The following is a 19,876-nucleotide window of genomic DNA, read 5'->3' on the forward strand; positions in this document are numbered from 1 at the left end:
AATTACAACAAATATTTTTATTTGAAAATATATATTAAAAAAATGTTTGGAAGATATTCTATCTTTATTTGTAATGATATTGTTATTCTTATCACAGCGCTACAAGCAAGTACAAGAAATACTGAAATATTTGATTAGCAAAGGATATAATGCATGCGCATTTCTATGCCTATTTATGTTTATAAAATATTTGTTGTAATATTATTCTGTAACATTATAATAACATAATATTATTTTTATGTTTTGGTTTTTAATTACGATTAACTTGTAATTAAATCAAACAAATTTAATTTAACAAATTAAGGGAGTTTTTTATAAAGGAGGGTCAATGTACCGCGTTTATTTCTGCATTCAAGCAATTTATAAAAATATAAGCTTATATTAATTTTAAGATCATAAGTAAATTGACTGAAATTTCGTTTATCCCCGAAAGGCGGCAAATGTTTACGCCACAACCACCGATAGTTCGTTTGACAGCTCGCTGGGGGCACTGCAAAACGCGACAACCCTGCGCCCTCTGCGGCCTATCGCCCATCTCTATTTGCCACGTTCGCTCATGTTCATTCACATTTTACTTGGAGTCGGTAACGTTGAGTTCCGCGTCCGTGCGTTCTGCCTTCCAATAGAAAGTCTGGGTGTGAATTTAACAGATTCCAGTGCGAAAACCAACTGCCTTGGGCCGGTGATCCGTGCGGCGGCGTTATTGCAGCCGGAATTGCATAAGTTACGGCGAGCGAAAGAGAGTGCACGGATTTACAGTTATGAAGGGCCGGCAGCGGCGGGGCGGCGACGGCAGAGCAGGAAGAAGAAGAAGAGGGAGCAGCAGCCGCAGTGGCAAATAAAAAAAGAAAGAAAGAAAATTCGGGCCGCTAATTTTCTTTAAAATTCTGTGCGCTCGGCGAAAAACAACGTGTTTTTCAATGGTTGATAATACACACGGGCGGCGCACTCGCGCTCACACACACAGCCACAAAAGGCGGCGACGTCGACGGCACAAACACACACACTTGCAGAGGGCCCGTAAAATCCCGTGCATATGTGTGTGCGTGCATATATAAGCATATTTGTCCGATTGGAAGGCGCGCGTGCTGTTTTTTTTTTCAATTTTAACTTTCCTACTTTCGGAAGAGGGGCGGGAGTGAAGGCCCCGCCCTGTGCCGGAAAAGAGGATCCACACAACCTTTCACCTGGCAAACATACGGCACTGATTTCCGCATTTCCATACTCTCGAACACTCACACACACACACACATACACGCCCACGCGCTGCTCCACTTTGCTGCCGCCGCTGCCACAAAAACAATTGTCCAATAAGTGGCCCGCATATGTTGCCCTCTCTGCACTCTCCACCGCTCTCCTACTCTCTACCGCCGTCGCCATCTCACTATGATAAATAACAGCGCAGACTTTCTATTGGTGATGTGCAGAATGCAGAATGACCCGACCGAATGCAGTGTAGGGCATCCTGGCGATGCCACGATCTTCTGCATCCGCTAATTGCATTAATTCGAACCAATTGTTTTTCGGCTTTTCCAGCAGACACCCAAGTTATCAAACTGGATTTGGTCAAAGGAGAGTAAACTAGGCCGGATTTTTTGGATTTTACAGTACCGTAAGTTGAACAACCTTTGCCTAGGGTTAATTTGCATACTTTACCATTTTTACACAAGTGTTTTGCCAAAAAAGAAAAGAAAAGAAAAACGTCCAAGGTAACGGTTCCATGCTTAAAACTGACTACGTCAAGCATTTCTTTTTTTTATTATTCTTTGGGATCTTGTATCGAAATTACAAAAACAAGAATCCATCCGATATGTGCATACCAATTTTGTATATTTTTTTAAAGCTGAACTTTAGCGCATTGTTTTTGTGCTTTGTCTTCATTTGTCGACGTCAGCGTCGCTGCAGGCGTCACATACGAACGTATGTACGGTGGTATTTGCTAGGTAGGTATGTTGCTTGTTTTCGTTTTTTACCTGTGCCTTCTCGAAAGGTGCCAACACACATACAACCGTGGCCCGAAGAAGAAAAAGAGCGACACAGAAATGTGCAGGCACACAGCCATATATATGTACGTGCATACATACAGACACCAGCACTCGATCGTTTTGTTGTAGTTGCCGGCTATCATCCGGTTTTATATGGAGCTGCTCCCCTGCTCCGTTAAGTTACTTCGAGCTCTCGCTCTCTCCTCTCCCTCTCCCTGTCGCTCGCCCGCTCTTCTTTTGACACATTTTTCATGCCCACTAACAGGGGCGTAGGCAGGGGCGTTTTTAGGGATCCTACGACAGAATAGTTTAAGATAGTAGTTTGTGCTTACGGGATGAAAGATAACGCATTGAGCTTAAGTATCGGAAGAATATATTATAGGTAAATTAATTATGTTATAAATAGTTTGTGTAGCGTAAAAAAAAAGATTTAATTGTTTCAATCGATTTTTAAAGTATGTTATGATTATATTTTCTAATATATTTCCTGACACCAAATACGGATCACATATTAAACATAATCTTAAAATGTGCTGATAAATGTTAATATGAAAATTAAAAGTCATGTGATGCGATGATCACATTTTTCGTGTAGCGATAAGTTTCAAACTAATACTTTACTTTTAACAAATAATTTCACAACGCTGTGAAAATCAATTTACCCTCTTGTTAGAAATCCTTCCACCGCCTCTGCGCACACATACAAAGATACATTCAATAGAGGCAGCCATATCTTTGTTGTTCTTTCGGTGGAGAGGAAAATGTAGGCTACGAAAACTCGTTGGGCATTGATTTAGAAAACAGCTTTGGTCGAACAAGTGCATGGTCTCTCCTTCTCCACCGCAGAGATCTCTCTCTTTCGGTTGTCCCCAACCTTTCACCCAGTCCAAATCCGACTGATAGCAGCTTATATTTCTGGACCTGCACTTCTCGTATTGCCACCGTGTATGTGCGTACCCCCATATCTTGGTGGCGATCGGACGACGGGGGCTTATCAGCCAGTACCGCCGATAGCTATCACTCGGCCCCGGAATCTGCTTGCGTGGCCCATGCCGCGTCCACTTATCACCAGCGAAAAGCGGAGCCGGGCGCTCATCTCGCCGATCCAAGCACTACGTGGCCTTAGTTTCGGACTCTAGCGCAGAAAGTCCGTCTGGAGACCGAATCCATTTCGGTTTATCAACGCCAGAAAATCCATTTGACGCACCCCCTTCGGACACGCACTGTTTACAGTGGCGTCCCACGGAACCAGGTCTTCGAAATGGCTTCTGCTCTCCAGCAATCCGAAAGAAATTTTATGCTTGTCTGCTTAATAAATGCTGTAGATGAATTATTTATGAACCAACTAGATTATTTTGATTGAATTCCTTAAAAATGGTGGAACAAATTGACTTTTATAAATTTAAATCACATTCAGTACTATTTTTAGACTATCTTGTAGGCTGAAATGATCGCTCGAAAATAAATAATTTATGCAATTTTTTGGAAAGTATTTATATACAGTTACATTTGAATAATAATCTTTAACCTTTATATAAAAAATATAATATTTGTTTATTTAGATTCCGATGGTCTGAACAAAATATTTTTGTTCCTTTGCACTGGAATATATATATATATATATATTTATATATATTTATATATATATATATATTTTCTTACAAATAATTGTTTTTCCTTAAACTTTCTTGACTTTAACCATACCCCGTATCCAATGAATTATCTTAGTACTAATAGTGCTGTAGCCAAACAGCAACTATTTACGTATGTAGTGTCTTATCAGCGGGCGGCAGTCAAATACGGGTCTTCGGAGGTCGCACTTATCAACTTCCAGTGAGTTTGGTAGGTCTCTGGGCGGCTGACAACAGGAAGAGATGAAAAAAGATGCTAAACGGGCTATATTAAATCTGTGAATGCCGAAAAATTCCATTTAAACATTTTTTTTCATTGATTGATCGAACAACATTCCGATTATTCCTTAAAATGTTTGGTGACTAATCGCTGGCCTTATCGCCGGCTGATAAACATGGTTATTTCATAGGTCCCCTATGGTAAAATAGTTTTGAGCACTACTTGATAAGATATATATAATTCTCTACTTTCAGTGTACTGTAAACGACTTGGAACGAAAAAGGACTCTTCTCTTTTTTTAAGTAATGCAAGCAGCAGCAGTGATGGAGGAAACTAACAACGGTGAGTGATTTGAACTTGAGAAAATACCAACCAATTACTAACGCCAAGTTAACCTGCAGCAACTACCATCGAGCAGCAGCCCATCGCCCTCATCAATGGCCAAGAGCAGGTGTCCAACGAGCAGCAACCATCCTCGCCCACTTCGGTGGCCACGCCCACCAGCACCACTAGCGGCGGCACTGGCAATGCCACACCCGCCTTCAGCTACGACGACCTGTTCCCGGCTCTGCCGGCCAACACCTCGGCGCCGTCGCAATCCGGAGCTTCTAGCTCCTTGGCCCGTGTGACGAGCTCCCAGAAGACGCAGGTAAGACGGATTAGAAATCCTAAGTAGTTTTAATAAGGTGTTATAATATGTAGAGCTATCAAATTAGCATCATTAAAACGCAGTTTACCTAATTCAATCAATACAAACTCTAATTTTGCTTATTCCAAAAGGTTTTGCATGTCCCCTGCGAGGAGCGTAAGTCCACGGAGTCGGAGAAGTTCGGAGAGGGCGAGTCGAAGCGGATTTGCCAGCAGATCACCAAGGAGACGGGAGCCCAAATCGAAATTGTGAGCGGCAAGAACCAGTCGCTTACCTTCTTGATCAAGGGCAAGCAGAGCGAGCTGCTCGATGCTCGCCGTAAAATCCTGATGGGTTTCTCGACGCAGGCTAGTCGGCAGGTGACCGTTCCCCGAGAGCACTACCGCGTCATCCTCGGCAAGGGTGGCCAGCGGCTGCGCGAGCTCGAGCGCGTCACTTCCACGCGCATCAACATCCCCAGCCAGGGCGACGAGAGCGAGTTCATCACCATTGCCGGTACCAAGGAGGGTATCGCTCAGGCCGAGCAGGAGATCCGCCAGCTGTCCGCCGAGCAGTACAAGAAGTCGTCGGACCGCATCACGGTGCCCAAGATCTACCATCCCTTCATTGTGGGCCCCTACAGCGAGAACCTCAACAAGCTGCAGGAGGAGACTGGCGCCAAGATCAACGTACCACCGCAGCAGGTGCAGAAGGATGAGATCATCATCTCGGGCGAGAAGGACGCTGTCGCAGCGGCCAAGGCCAAGGTGGAAGCCATCTACAAGGAGATGGAGAAGAAGTGCTCCACGGTCAGCGTGGAGGTGGCCAAGCCGCAGCACCGCTACGTCATCGGACCCAAGGGCTCTACCATCGCCGAGATCCTTCAGTTGACCGGTGTGTCCGTGGAGATGCCGCCCAACGATTCTACCTTGGAGACGATTACGCTGCGTGGTCCCCAGGTGGCCCTGGGAAATGCCTTGACTGTTGTCTACCAGAAGGCCAACTCTGTCAAGTCCGTGGAGATCAATGCCCCGCACTGGATCCACAAGTACGTGATCGGTCGCAAGGGTGCCAACATGAAGCAGCTGGAGGAGGACTGCCCCAATGTAAACGTGAACTGCCTGGAGGACAAGATCAAGCTGGAGGGTGATCCCGAGAACGTGGACAGGGCTGTCTCCTACTTGACCGAAATCATCAGCAACTACGAGGAGAACTTCACGTTCGAGGTGATGACTGTTAATCCTTCGTACTATAAGCATATCATCGGCAAGGCTGGCGCCAATGTAAACCGGCTAAAGGATGAGCTAAAGGTTAACATCAACATCGAGGAGCGTGAGGGTCAAAACAACATTCGCATTGAGGGACCCAAGGAGGGTGTGAGGCAGGCGCAGCTTGAATTACAAGAAAAAATCGACAAACTGGAAAACGAAAAATCGAAGGATGTGATCATTGACCGTCGTCTGCACCGCTCCATCATCGGAGCTAAGGGCGAGAAGATTCGCGAGGTGAAGGACCGTTACCGCCAGGTGACGATTACGATACCCACGCCCCAGGAAAACACCGACATCGTGAAACTGCGCGGTCCCAAGGAGGATGTAGACAAGTGCCACAAGGATCTGCTCAAGCTGGTCAAGGAGATCCAGGAATCGTCGCACATCATCGAGGTGCCCATCTTCAAGCAGTTCCACAAGTTCGTCATCGGCAAGGGTGGCGCCAACATCAAGAAGATCCGCGATGAGACGCAGACCAAGATCGACTTGCCGGCTGAGGGTGATACCAACGAGGTGATCGTTATCACCGGAAAGAAGGAGAACGTGCTGGAGGCCAAGGAGCGCATCCAGAAGATCCAGAACGAGCTCTCCGACATTGTCACCGAGGAGGTGCAGATCCCGCCCAAGTACTACAACTCGATCATCGGCACCGGCGGCAAGCTCATCTCCTCTATTATGGAGGAGTGCGGTGGTGTGTCTATCAAGTTCCCTAACAGCGACTCCAAGAGCGATAAGGTATGTGTAGTAAAATTGTTAGGGATAGAAGAAAGAAAGTTTTTTGCCTTTATTAATTATGCCATTTCCCCTCCAGGTTACCATTCGCGGTCCTAAGGATGATGTGGAGAAGGCCAAGGGTCAACTGTTGGAGCTGGCCAACGAGAGGCAGCTGGCTTCCTTTACCGCTGAGGTGCGCGCCAAGCAGCAGCACCACAAGTTCCTGATCGGCAAGAATGGCGCCTCTATCCGAAAGATCCGCGATGCCACTGGTGCCCGCATCATCTTCCCCTCGAACGAGGACACCGACAAGGAGGTGATCACCATCATCGGCAAGGAGGATAGCGTGAAGAAGGCCCGTGAGCAGCTAGAGGCGATCATCAAGGAGTGCGACGAAGTCACCGAGGGTGAGGTGTCCGTCGATCCCAAGCACCACAAGCACTTTGTGGCCAAGCGCGGCTTCATCCTCCACCGCATTTCTGAGGAGTGCGGCGGCGTGATGATCTCCTTCCCCCGCGCCGGCACCAATTCCGATAAGGTGACGATCAAGGGCGCAAAGGACTGCATCGAAGCGGCCCGCCAGCGCATCGAGGAAATCGTCGCCGATCTGGAAGCGCAGACCACCATTGAGGTGGTGATTCCTCAGCGCCAGCACCGCACCATTATGGGGGCCCGTGGCTTCAAGGTTCAGCAGGTGACCTCCGAGTTCGATGTACAGATCAAGTTCCCCGATCGTGATGCCACCGAGCCCGTTGAGGGTCTGACCAACGGCGGTAGCGGGGAGAACGGAGGCGAGGAGGGACAGGACGGCGAGCAGGAGTCGGAGTCAGTGGAGCCGGTGCGTCAGTGCGATGTTATTCGCATCACGGGCAGGATTGAGAAGTGCGAGGCCGCTAAGCAGGCTCTGCTCGATCTCATCCCCATCGAGGAGGAGCTGTCGGTGCCTTTCGACCTTCACCGTACCATCATCGGACCGCGCGGTGCCAATGTGCGCCAGTTCATGTCCAAGCACGATGTGCACGTGGAGCTGCCCCCAAGCGAGCTGAAGTCGGATGTGATCAAGGTCTCTGGCACGCCCGCCCGCGTGGCCGAGGCCCGCGAGGCGCTGGAGAAGATGATCGAGGATTATGAGGCCGATCGGGCCGATCGTGAACTTCGCTCTTTCGTACTCCAGGTGGACGTGGATACGGAGTACCACTCGAAGCTCATTGGTCGTCATGGCGCTGTGATTAACAAGCTGCGTGCCGATCACGACGTCAACATTTCGCTGCCCAAGCGGGACGATCCCAATCAGCGCATCATTTCCATCACCGGCTACCAGGCCAAGACGGAGGCAGCGCGCGATGCCATCCTGGAGATTGTTGGCGACCTCCAGACCCTCCATCGCGAGGTTATCGAGATCGATACACGCATTCACTCCCACATCATTGGCCATCGCGGACGCACCATTCGCAAGGTCATCGAGGATTACAAGGTGTGTTTCCAGGAAGTTTTAAACTGAAAATAAGTTTAAACTCAAAGATTTTTATAGATTCTTGTTCTATTACAAATTTATTTTTAACAAATATTCTTTTTCAACCAGGTGGACATCAAGTTCCCATCTTCCGACGAAGCTCAAAGCAACCCCAATGCCGTGACCATCATTGGCAAGGAGGAGGACGTTGAGAACGCCAAGGAGGTGCTGCTGGGTATGGCCGAGGACTACGAGCGTGACTACTTGGAGAACTTGCCGTCATCGCCGCAGCCGCAGACGGTCGGTGCCTTCCTTTCTGGATCGGGATCTGGATCCGGCGCTGGAGGTGCCAGCGAGAACGGCTTCGTCATCAAGGACGCGCCGTGGGAGAAGCAGAAGCAGGCCAAGAACCTGACTGCGCCCAACACTCAGTCGCAGGAGGACTTCCCGCATTTCGCTGCTGGCGGGGCTCCGGTGGCCACCACGCCCATCACTTCCGTGTGGGGCCCCAAAAACTAAGTGCGTCGGGCCGAGTGTCCCGATCGCCAGCAGTAGCAGCAATACTACACGTCGGGGTGCGCCGGGGATCGGATCTGGAGATGGACCAGAAGCTGGAACTGGATTATCGGGCAGTGAGCGGCAGAGCAACAGAGCAGCGGCAGTCGTGCGGACATCTCTTTAGTCGAAAACTAGTGTCAAAAATAACGGTATAGGTTGTCTCCCAGGAGCTTTTCTACAACGCAATTTGTGCAGGTTAATTGAAAACGAGAATGACAAAACAAGCAACTATTTTTGTATGATTTGATACAGGATCAATCAAACACACAAAAACCAAACCCCCTACACACAACGACACTCACACATGAAATTGCATTTATACAACATATAGAGTACGAGAATCGAATCAGACAACTGACTCACGCCCCCAGTTCCGTTCCCCGATGTGTTGGCTAAACCCCGGCCACTTTATACATACAACACTTAATTGCCAATTTCTTTTTATATAACCATTCTTCATTGCAACACATAATATTCTAATTAGTTGAAGCTCCCTAAAAGTAAGCAGAAAGTTCAGCAAATGGTTTGTTAATTGAATTGAAACTGACTAGCGAAAAACGTTCAAGAACGAAAGTAATTGTAAGCATAAAATGTTAATTATTTACATCTACCTTCTATAGCCCCCGTTTTGATTATACCATACTCAGATTTTTCGTTTTCGGAATTTCCATTTCCCCGTTCCCCTTTCCAATTAAGTGATTATTATGATTTATGCGAAAGTAAATGTTAAATGAACGTTGATTGTATTGTAAAAACGTTTCTTACGTTGCGGGGCTAGAGTGGAAGTGGAGATGTCGATTTATTTGAACAGCAAATATACACATTACTTATACATTAATTAACTATCTTTTCCGCACGTCTGCTCCTGCTCCCAAAAACCTCTTCCAGAGTTGTACCCTACACACAGCCATGATACCGAACCCAAAACACACCACACACCAACCCTATTCACATTTCAAAATGAGAACCAACATTTTAATTTTGTGCAATCCCCTTGATTTATATTAAATTGTTTTCGACTTATGTTTTCCACTTAACTAACTTCGTATGCGTCGCGGTGTGGATTGTCAAAAAAGATTTTTAAATATGGAACTCTTCCAGTACTTTGTACGAGTATCGGGTGTTGGTTTTTCAGTTTTCTCGATTCTGCACCGCGCAATATCTGACAGTTGAAACACAAAGTATGAGAAAAATTTTTAATTTTTTACTATTACTATTCAATAAAAGAAAAAACCATATAAAACCAATAAAAACCGTAAACGAATCGTATCTTTTTTGCCATGTTTTTCTTTTGTTTCACTATTGTTTCGTATTTGGATTGCTTCTGTTTCAAAAAAAAAGTATGATATAACACCAAGAATAACAGACCTGATATTGTAAATTTTTAAAAATATACATACATATTTACAACAACTGCATTAGTAATTCTAAGAACGTAGAGAATACAAACGATATAAAATGTATATATTTTCCTATATTAACGGACAAAATCAAATGTACGAGACGAAGGCCAAATGGCAATAGCTGGCTGCAAATCGAGATATTTTCACTCACGATTCGATTTTTTACTATAATTTCCAAACCAGATATAACAGATACAACCGTATGTCTTATTTCTTTTGAAATACAAAAGTTTTAAACCGAAACTTTTCTGTTTGAATGAAGGCGCGATCTGGCAGCTCTGGCAAGTGGTGGCCGAGCGGCAACAAGTAGTGCTGTGGAACTATCGATAAAGATGAGAATGGTGGATTATATTTAAATTTTACAAATGTAGTTATTACATTTTTTCTCTGATCATAAATAATGGTTTTAGGGCGTGTGAAATATTAGTTTTATGCTGCCAGCTGCCATACTAAACTGCACTAGAGATGGAACTTTCAGTTGAAAGCTTTAATCGATAGTGGCATCTCTACGACTTGGCAAAGCTGACATCGATAGCTTGACAGGGAAAACAAAAATTATTTTCAACTTGAAATTTTAGAGAAAAGTGCTTGCAGTTCGCTGTGAAATAGTTAACAAAATAGCTGCAGACTTCAGGAGACATCGCCGCAATGGAGGACCGTAAGTGTGTGGCAAATGGAGCCAGTGCATCCGGGCAATTTGCATGCCGCTGCACATGTTTTGTGGGGCTCTTGTTCTTGTGACCTGGTGATTGGAACACCTTATACCTTTTTGGGGGCAATTAGGGATTATTATCGTAGGACGCGCTGATTCAGCGGCTTTGCAAATAGTCGGAAGGCTAGAATAAACAATGCGTTAACCCTGGGACCTTGGAAATCGGCGGATGAGTCATGTCTCCGATTTGCGTAGGGTGAAAGGCTTTCCAACCGCTCGGAAACTCGTGGGAGTCGTTCGACATGTCGTGGACGTAAATATATTTTAGAAGATGGTGTGAGGTGGATTGTGGCATTTGGGACACTGGTGTAAACATTGCATTCTATTCGCACGCCGATGCATACGTGGCTGCAAAAAGCGCAACTTCCGAAGGGAGGCGATGGTATTTATATCATGTGGAAACGCCTCCTCCAACCGGGATTTATCTCCATATTGCGGCGTTAATTGCTCGGAACTCCGTTCCCATGCCGAACCACTCGATAATTGGCCATTGCTTCCACTTGTTGAGTTTTCGATTGGATTGAGCCTGCCACAACAACAGCAAATTATAAACAGCCACAACTTGCGTAAAACCCGACCCAACTCACATACATATAGGCCCTATCAATGTTGCACAGTTGCTTTGTGTTCGTACAGTGGATAATGGTCGGAGGAAACTGGAAGAATTCGGAAAATAATTACCCTAAGTGGTAATTACTATTGAGCTTAATAAGTAATCCATGTTCAGATAAATGTCGTTGATTCCTAAAAAATGTAGTGCTTTGTATTAAAATAAAATTATGATAGTCAGGTAAAGCTGTAAAAATTGGGGAACAAAAATATAAACTGGTAATTAGTATGTAACAACAAGCTACAATTTTAAAGTCTCTATTATCCTTTTTGCCTGAACAAACCATCTCAGTCAAACCATGTACAGTAGGCATTGGAAAAACAAATAGTAAAAGTTCCTAAGTTCTTGTATGCTTGTGAACTGTACCATAAATATTTAGGAAATTTTGCACCATCAGAAAGAATCTTAACACGATTGAATAATACATTTTGGATGCTTTTATTATTCTTTATTCTGAGTATTTTTATAAAAAATATAAAATATAAGAAACGATAAGCCTAAGCTTACAATTTTTTTTTAAATGAGTAACAGGAAGTAAATATTTTTCGTACATGTTTTTTTACAATTATTTCGGAGAATATTGGAGCCAGATGTTGATTTCTAACGTCAGTGCTTATCAAAACCATTGGCTTGATAAAATTATAAATGGCTGCCATTAATTGGATATTAATCATCTAATCTAATCAATTTATTCAGAAAACACACAAATTTTATTAAAGTACATCTTCAGTAAAAGGAATAATATGCCTGTAGTTAAGAGAATGTACAATTTCTTTTAAATGATTTGTGATGTAGTTTAAGGGCAAATAAGCGATTAAAATATGTTTAGAGCCTTTCTTAGTAAATGAGGTCTTTAAGCGATCTTCACTGTAGTCGTGGTAGTTTCTGCTGCTGTTGCCCCTTTTGTTTTGCGCTCTTTTAGTGGCGTTTCTCGTCTTTCGTGCTGACACGAATCATCAGCAAGCGAAGCCAAAGAGCCAAGCAATCCACATCTACCCATTTCTAAGCCGAGATCGAGTCAGTTGGCTTTTAGCTGTAGGAGAGCGTGGAAGCAGGCCCAGAACCGAAAAGGAAACCGAAACCGAAAGACTAAAATCGAAAAACCAGCTGCGATCGCATGGGGAGGGGCATTTATGTGGATCTCGGAGGGGCAAGAACTGAAAGCTCAGCAAGTAACCACCAAAGTGGCTAAAAGCAGGGCCAAGAAAATGTGCTCAGAGCTGACCGTGGAAACGTGATACCCGCTTAGGATTGGGCTGGGGAACCACATGCTCCTCCTGCGCCAGCTGCCACGTTCAAAATAGAAAGTTGCTGCCAAAGATGAAACCGACCGCCGCTAATGCCACAGAATGAGCGAATCGGAACCCAATAGCCTGGAGTTCATTGAAGACTCCTATCTGCCAGGCATCGATGATCTCACCAGCACACCATCCCTGGATCTGGAAGCTAGCGAAGCCGTCTTGGACTGGTATGGAGACGGACAGGAGGAGAGCGAAGCTGATTTTTATCTGCGTAACCTGACGCTGGACCAGATCTTCTACGATGTGGATTCGGACTACTCCAACAGCCTGGAACTGCAGGCTGTGGAGGCGGAGTTCATTGGCGCCAAGTTGGCCAACCAGGCGCCCTCTTCCTCGATGGCCAAACGCTTCCGGCTAAAGTTCTTCACCAAGCGAAGCATGCGTGACGTTAAAGTCACGTTCATAGACTTCTCCAAGCCATATCTGGCCAAAATATCGAACAGTGATAACTACAAGAGATTTCTCAACATTGGGCATAGAAGTAGAGGTACCACGATATTTGGGGTTTGGGGTCAGGGGCTTTTTCTGGGTCTTTCACACACTCCCATTTCCACTTTCAACCATGACTAACCCGACTAACCTCTCTGTCTCTCCCTTTTTTGGCTGCCTTTCGCCTCGACAGTTTGTGAGTATTAACAAAAACCCAGAACTAACCAATTAACCAACTCATGTCTTTGCAAATTGCACATAAACAAACCGAATTCGGTGTACTCAGCCTATGACAAAGTCTTTGAGGAAGTTGCTTTTAAAGGAGGTACATAATCACTGCCCGCAGACAACATTAAAATTATGCTACAGCCCCTCCACCGCACACGATTTTCGATTTGTTATTAGAGGCAGATATTTAATGATTTCTTCTTTCGTGCCCAGATAATACAGCCAACCTGTCGGACCCAGCATCTCCAGCAGCTTCTGTGGCATCCGCAGAAATTGCCGCCGAGTTCGCTGCGCTTTCCGTGGAGGAGAAGGAGCAGCGTCGGGCTGATTGGACTCAGGTAAGAATACTTATTTATAAAACTGACTAGGTGAACTTAAAAACCAACTAAAACAAACTGAAATATTAAATGTACTTCCTGGAACAGTTAGCTCAGTTTATTCTTGTTTATTTTCTTACTCTCTTGCTCAGATATTCATTTCACTTTGTTCATCAGTTCATTTTGCCAATGCTTATGATTTGAATGAATGAACAAAGTGAAAAACTGGACCAATGAATAACAGAACATTTAAATGAATAACTTAGAAAAAATAACGAGACTGTTAATTAATGTGAAACTATCTACCCAAAGCAAGTGAAAGTTCCCTATTAATGTTACTTATAACCGTATTTTCTTCCAGGAACTGGCCCGCGTTGAGGAGGAGATCAACACGCTGCGCACCGTCCTCGCCTCGAAGACGCGCCATGCCTCCGATCTCAAGCGCAAGCTGGGCATTACCGTCTGGAAGGAGGTGACGGACGACATGAACCAGGGCATCAAGAACCTCAAAGAGAGCACTGTGTAAGTCTAAACACCGGACGTAATTCTGCAGGGCCATTAACCCTACTAGACAGTTTTAATTTCTAACCATGCTTTTTGTTTCGAAATCATGTTAAAACGCTGATACATGTATTTATTTAGTTACCAATCGGTGGAGCAGAGCGTGGGCACGTTTACTAAAGCCGTGCACGAGGCACCCCTGTAAGTAATTGGGTTGAGGATGCCTTTATTGGGGACTCCCGGAGTCCCCGGACTAACGTCGTGTTTCACGCCACTTTCCCTAACACAATAACCTACTCTCGCCTGTTTGTAACTAAAGCACATTTGTTGTTTGCCCACTGTTTGTACGAAGATAACTGCCTAGATGAGTAACTAATGCTGGAATTACTTGCCTTCTCCCCCAGATACCAACGCACGGAGTCTGTGCTCAAGTCCACGGGCGAGAAGACCGCCTCGGTGTTTGGCAGCATCACCAGTGGCATTTCGTCGAAACTGTCGCAAATGAAAAACTCCGAGTCGATGCGTTCTATCGAGGCTTCGGTGGGCTCTGCCTACGAGAACGTTAAAGTAAGCTATGAACACAACAATTTTATGTGCCAATCTCATGCGGTAACTACTATTTTATTATATATCTGTCTTTATACATCTCTCATACTGTTGCGATTCTGTTTGGTTCCCGTCTAACCGCCCGACACTAACCACACATCTTCCACACTTGCTCACCTCACCACTCTAAACTCACTCTGAATTGGGATCCTTCGGTTGATTTGCTTGCTTACACAACGATACTCCTTGCGCCAATGCTGCTGCACCTCTACTACAATCTGTTCGGTTTTCTGTTCCATTGTAGACCAAGGTGACATCCCGCTCGGGTTCGGTATCCAGTTTTCCAGACGCCTTGGACGAGAACAACACATCCTCGGGCCTGAATTCACCCACAGACTCACTTACTAAATAGATTTCGGGACAACTCCGAAGCTAAGCTAAGCGCGTCGATATAGTGGAGGAACCTATACTACACACAAACAGACCCACGCACCCACTCTAATAACTTATTAAACTAATGCGAATTGTCGTGTCTGCGCACTAACAACAGGATCAGAATTTAATTACCCACAGATCATATGCGTGTGTAGTCGTTACGGTATATATAACTTGAATTAACTAAAACTTGTGCGTCATATTTGGCCAAAGGGAGCACATATTATATGCATCTATTTGTATTTGCCTGTGAGACACCATCGAACTGCATGATTATTTTAAACTTTAAGCCGATGAGGAGCGTAGATCGGAGGGCTTGCTGCATTCATTTAAATAACTATCGATCTAATTGTAAATTTAGAGACTAAACCATTTTGTTGGGTATCCACAAGTTGTCATTCCCAAATGTTTCCAATATTTTGTAAAAACTTTGGCGGAACAAGCATTGCAGTTAAAGTATATATACAATTGTTTTACACTTTTATTTCTTCTCTAGGCGTTCAGTTCCTTGGTTAGATGGCGTTCCCGATCCTGATTAAAAAGCCAATTCCAAAATTATTTAGAACTACTTATATATTTGAATTACGATCAGAGCTTGCGTGCAAAATATTAAAAATCCATTGGTAATTTTAAGAGGGTTGAACCCTTACTGCTAAAGAGAGAGGAAGATCGCACCCGATTTGTTGCTAATGCTGATTTGCTATATGTGTATGGAATCTTTGAATAAATGCAAAATTTTTTGCCCCATAAAAAGCTTATGGTGTTTAATTAAAAATCACACGTTGGAATTGAATATATAAGTTCTCTACTTTAAAGGGTTGAATGAACTGCAATGTAAAGTGTTCTCTAAATTCTAGTATAAATTTCAAACGTAAGTTAAGCAATTTTCTACTGTAGGAACACCATGACTTACATGTTAGAAAATGTTTTGGTGACCACCAGATTTTTGAAAATCGCGCCACTAAGCTCCATAAGCTTGGCAACTCTGCCAAAATCCAGGGCTGAATGTGCAGCAGCTGTTTGATTTGACAAGGTGGCAACGCTTTTACATATTCCTCGGATTTTTTCTTCGGCCCACAAGAAAATCTTTGAAAATGACGAATTTTAAATGAAAACAGCAACCAAATAGAACGCAACGTGATGCCGGAGACTTAACAAACGACTCCAAAATAAAGTGCAATTAAATTACATAGTTTTATACAACGGAAACCGGCTGGCGAGCCGTAGCAACCTTTCGCCTCCAGCAGCATTGATCTAAATGCCGAAAAGTTTATTACTCATTAAGCAAAAGCATTTGCGTGCCTAGTTAGTTAATTAATTACAGCCGAAAGATGAACTTGACGTATGTGTTCGTGCTCATTTGGCTGGCCTTCCTCATTAGCAGCGGAGTGCTTCTTTTCTCGCGGGGTTTCCTATTGGCCCGGGTCTCCAAAACGGAGACGAGCACCTGCCGCCGATTGTCCACGAATCCCAATGCAGTAAGTTGGGAATCAGGAAGTAGCCCACACATATTTAATCCTTTGTCCTGAAACAGGAGTACGTGCTCACCGACGAGGTTGTGAACGAGATCTTCAAGGATGTCAACGCGTCCTCCAATCTGTGTCTTCCGCAGAAGTCGAAGGTCATTGTCCTGGTTGTGGATGCCCTGAAATACGAGTTCGGCCTGTACAAGGAAAACGTTACTGATCCCCTGCCCTACGAAAACAAACTGGTGGTGCTGCAGGAGCTGTTGCAGCAGAGTCCGGACCACGCCCGCCTCATGAGATTCCGGGCGGATCCCCCCACCACCACGCTGCAGCGACTCAAAGGATTGACCACCGGAAGTCTGCCCACCTTCATAGATATTGGCTCGAACTTCGCCTCGCCGGAGATCAACGAGGACAATGTCATCGATCAGATAGTCAAGAGCGATCTGCCGCTGGTCTTCCTGGGCGATAGCACCTGGACAGATCTGTACCCGAGACGCTTCAAGCGCTCCTACTCCTATCCCAGCTTCGATATATTCGATCTGGACAGCGTGGACAATCAGATATTGAAGCATCTGCCCAAGGAGCTGGCCAGCGATGACTGGCAAGTGCTGGTGGCCCACTTCCTGGGCGTGGATCACTGCGGACACAAGCACGGACCCATGCACGAGGAAATGGCGCGCAAGTTGGCAGAGATGAATGAGATGATAAGGTAGGTAGTATTTGTATAGAGTTTTACATTCAAGTGTTAAATCTAGTAAACATTTAGAACTGTGGTGGCTGCAATGGACAACGACACCACCCTATTGGTGATGGGCGACCACGGAATGACGGCATCCGGCGATCATGGCGGCGACACCGATGACGAAACCAATGCCCTGCTGTTTGCCTACTCCAAGCAGCACAGATTCTATGGCAATGATTCGGGCTCAGATAGCGAAATGCTGCAGCAGGTGAGATAAGACAAGCGGTAGCCTTCGCACGTCACGTCACGGTGATAAGAAACGATATTTGTTTTCCAGATTGATCTGGTCCCCACCCTGGCGACCATACTTGGCGTCCCAATACCCTACTCAAATCTGGGTCTGGTCAACTTTAACATTGTGCCCGATCTGCAAGTGCCGCACTTGAACAAGTTCCAAACACTTCTGCTGCATTCCTGGCAGAATGCCCAGCAGATCTATCGGTACTTCTTCCAGTACGCTTTGGAGAACAAGCGCACCTTTAATGTGGACCAGATGGACCAACTAGAGACCGAGTTTATACTGCTCACCCACCGAGTGCAAACTGTTTACAACGAGGTTGCCTACAAGTCCTTTGTGAGAGACTTGAACACGAATCTGCGAGATATCCTGGGCACCTGCCGCGAGATCTGGGTTAGGTTCGATCCCACGCAGATGTCGCACGGTCTGCTCTTCACCTTCCTTCCCTTGTTCTTTATCTTCCTGCTGGTGAACAACTCGCGCCCGGCTGACTATGCGCACATCTTTAAAGCCAAGGAAGTATTCTACACATACCTTATCAACTTGGCCGCTGGAGTCTTTGGATACCGCTACTTTAAGACATTCTCCTTCAAGACGGAGGAGCATGGAGTGATCTTCTTCACGGCCTTGTCCAGTGCTGTGATCTTGGTTTTCCACACGCTGCGCCACTGGACCAACATTGCCACCAACTGGGCGGCATTGAAGAGGTTCGGACACATGCCCACGCGGCTGCTGCTCTTCGCATCCATGGGTGTGTTCTTCTCGAACAGCTTCGTGATTCAAGAGGCCAAGATCTTGTCCTATCTTTTGGCGGCATCCATTTTCCTGCTCTCTTACGAACTCCTGCGGCTAAGTGCTCGCTTAGATTTCAGGACGAAGTTCAAGGCCTCCCAGTTCTTGCGCTCCACAGCCTTGAGACTGGTCCTGGCCAGCTTCTTGGCTATATGCTTGATACGCTTTGCCTACACGCTGTTCCGGTGCCGCGAGGAGCAAGGCAATTGTTTGGACTTTGCCAACAGCGGCGGAGCGGGATTCTCAATCAAGAAGCCAGGAACAGGCAAGACCTACATTCTAGCCGTCGTGGTACTCGTAGTATACACCACCCTGACTCGATTGTATCTGAGATCCTGCGGAAATTTAACTGGTAACTCACCGAACGTATTGCTGGCTCGCTATGGACCTACAGTGGCCTCGATCTGCGCCGGCGGCCACGTGTTGCTTGCCAACAGCTCCATCAAGAACATTCAGCGCACGCACATCGATGCCATGGCTCTGGTTATCTACGGTCTGCTGTTGCTGCAGATCATAGTAGTTTCCTGGGCTCCGTTGATGACCTTTGTGCTTCCTCCCAGGAGTTCACATACTGTGACCATCAACGGAAGCGAGAGCATTGTACCGGAGATCTTCAGGAAGATGAAACGCATGTACGAGGGCGATGACGACGAGAGGAGAAATCAGATACCGGTAGTATATGGACTAGCAACCGTTTACTCATCCATCGTCATTGCCTTTGGCGTCTTCCTGGCTTTGGTGATGATTGTTCTCCTGGAACCGCGTGCTTCCATCGGCTTGGTTGTTTGTGTCGCCGTGGGAGCTATCCTGCTCAGTGTGCACGGTATATTGCGTTATCGGACTGCCAGTAGTTTTGGTAAGTGATTTTGAAGAATATTTTGATGTTTTTACTAATGCTGACATTTACCCTTTAGAGACCTGTGTCCAGCCCACTTTTACGGCCCTGGTTGGCTGGTTCCTGCTGGCCCACTTCTGCTTTTTTGCCACCTCTCATCAGACCACGCTGTCGCAGATTGAGTGGCGTGCTGCCTTTGTCGGCCGCACCACTGGCATTGGCCAGTCGAATATTATATCTGGCGCCTTGGTCATTCTGAACACCTTTTGCGGACCCATTTTCTTCTTCTGCATGTACTCTCTGCTTAATACAGAGACCTTTTCCCTGTTCGCACTGTTTCCCAACCTCATCCGAAGCTGTAAGAGTGGTGGCAAAGCGGATGCGACCACTTCTCTGACGGATTTGGCCAATGAGGCGGTTGGCTTTGACATGACAAGGGGCGAACTGACTTTGTACGAGTACGAGGATGTTTTCCTGGGAGCTGGATTCAAGCTGGCCAACCAGTTCTTCATGCTTCAGGGACTCAAGGTGAGCGACTGCACCCACGTTATATACTTAAACGAATAACTAACTAATAATTGCATTTTAGATTTTCTGTGCCATGATGGCCTGCACCATTCATTGCCGTCACCTGATGGTGTGGAAGATCTTTGCGCCGCGATTCATCTACGAGGCCCTAGCTACTTTCGTCACCCTGCCCGCCCTGATTGTTGGCTATCTTCTGGTGCTCCGCATCCACCGTGCTGTGGACACCCTCATTAAGCGCATCAACAAGACCAAGGTCCACTAGTCTCAGCCCAAAATACAACTATTTATTTAGGCCTTAATAAACACGCAACTAATAAGGAAACTCAACTC

The 19,876-nt window shown here is 45.7% G+C and overlaps 3 protein-coding genes across 14 annotated transcripts; all 3 read left to right on the forward strand.

The window, feature by feature from the left end:
• Nucleotides 1-543: 543 nt before the first annotated feature.
• On the forward strand, nt 544-9,729 carry Dp1 (satellite-binding protein 1 Dp1). Its single transcript, XM_017085413.4, has 7 exons — nt 544-584; nt 1,537-1,612; nt 4,091-4,178; nt 4,238-4,485; nt 4,617-6,470; nt 6,547-7,923; nt 8,032-9,729. Exons 3-7 carry the CDS (start codon nt 4,142-4,144, stop codon nt 8,419-8,421), a joined length of 3,906 nt encoding a protein of 1,301 aa, XP_016940902.1. The 5' UTR covers nt 544-584; nt 1,537-1,612; nt 4,091-4,141; the 3' UTR covers nt 8,422-9,729.
• A 631-nt stretch (nt 9,730-10,360) lies between these two features.
• Nucleotides 10,361-15,695, forward strand: LOC108018161 (tumor protein D52). Of its 12 annotated transcripts, none has more exons than XM_017085641.4 (6): nt 10,361-10,521; nt 13,357-13,481; nt 13,822-13,982; nt 14,103-14,162; nt 14,366-14,570; nt 14,812-15,695. In XM_017085641.4, the coding sequence occupies exons 1-6, from the start codon at nt 10,512-10,514 to the stop codon at nt 14,917-14,919; spliced, it is 669 nt and encodes a 222-aa protein (XP_016941130.1). In that variant the 5' UTR covers nt 10,361-10,511; the 3' UTR covers nt 14,920-15,695. The 12 variants fall into 12 exon arrangements, with proteins under 12 accessions (XP_016941130.1, XP_016941138.1, XP_016941137.1 ...); XM_017085649.4 differs by having other exon boundaries at nt 14,366-14,528; nt 15,439-15,695; XM_017085644.4 differs by having other exon boundaries at nt 10,362-10,521; nt 14,366-14,528.
• A 283-nt stretch (nt 15,696-15,978) lies between these two features.
• Nucleotides 15,979-19,873, forward strand: PIG-O (phosphatidylinositol glycan anchor biosynthesis class O). The gene is made up of 6 exons (XM_017085331.4): nt 15,979-16,420; nt 16,477-17,120; nt 17,178-17,361; nt 17,431-19,039; nt 19,098-19,546; nt 19,608-19,873. Exons 1-6 carry the CDS (start codon nt 16,274-16,276, stop codon nt 19,806-19,808), a joined length of 3,234 nt encoding a protein of 1,077 aa, XP_016940820.2. The 5' UTR covers nt 15,979-16,273; the 3' UTR covers nt 19,809-19,873.
• The last annotated feature ends 3 nt before the right edge of the window (nt 19,874-19,876 follow it).

Source organism: Drosophila suzukii, chromosome 2R (genome assembly GCF_043229965.1).
Source record: "Drosophila suzukii chromosome 2R, CBGP_Dsuzu_IsoJpt1.0, whole genome shotgun sequence".
Lineage (NCBI taxonomy): Eukaryota > Metazoa > Arthropoda > Insecta > Diptera > Drosophilidae > Drosophila > Drosophila suzukii.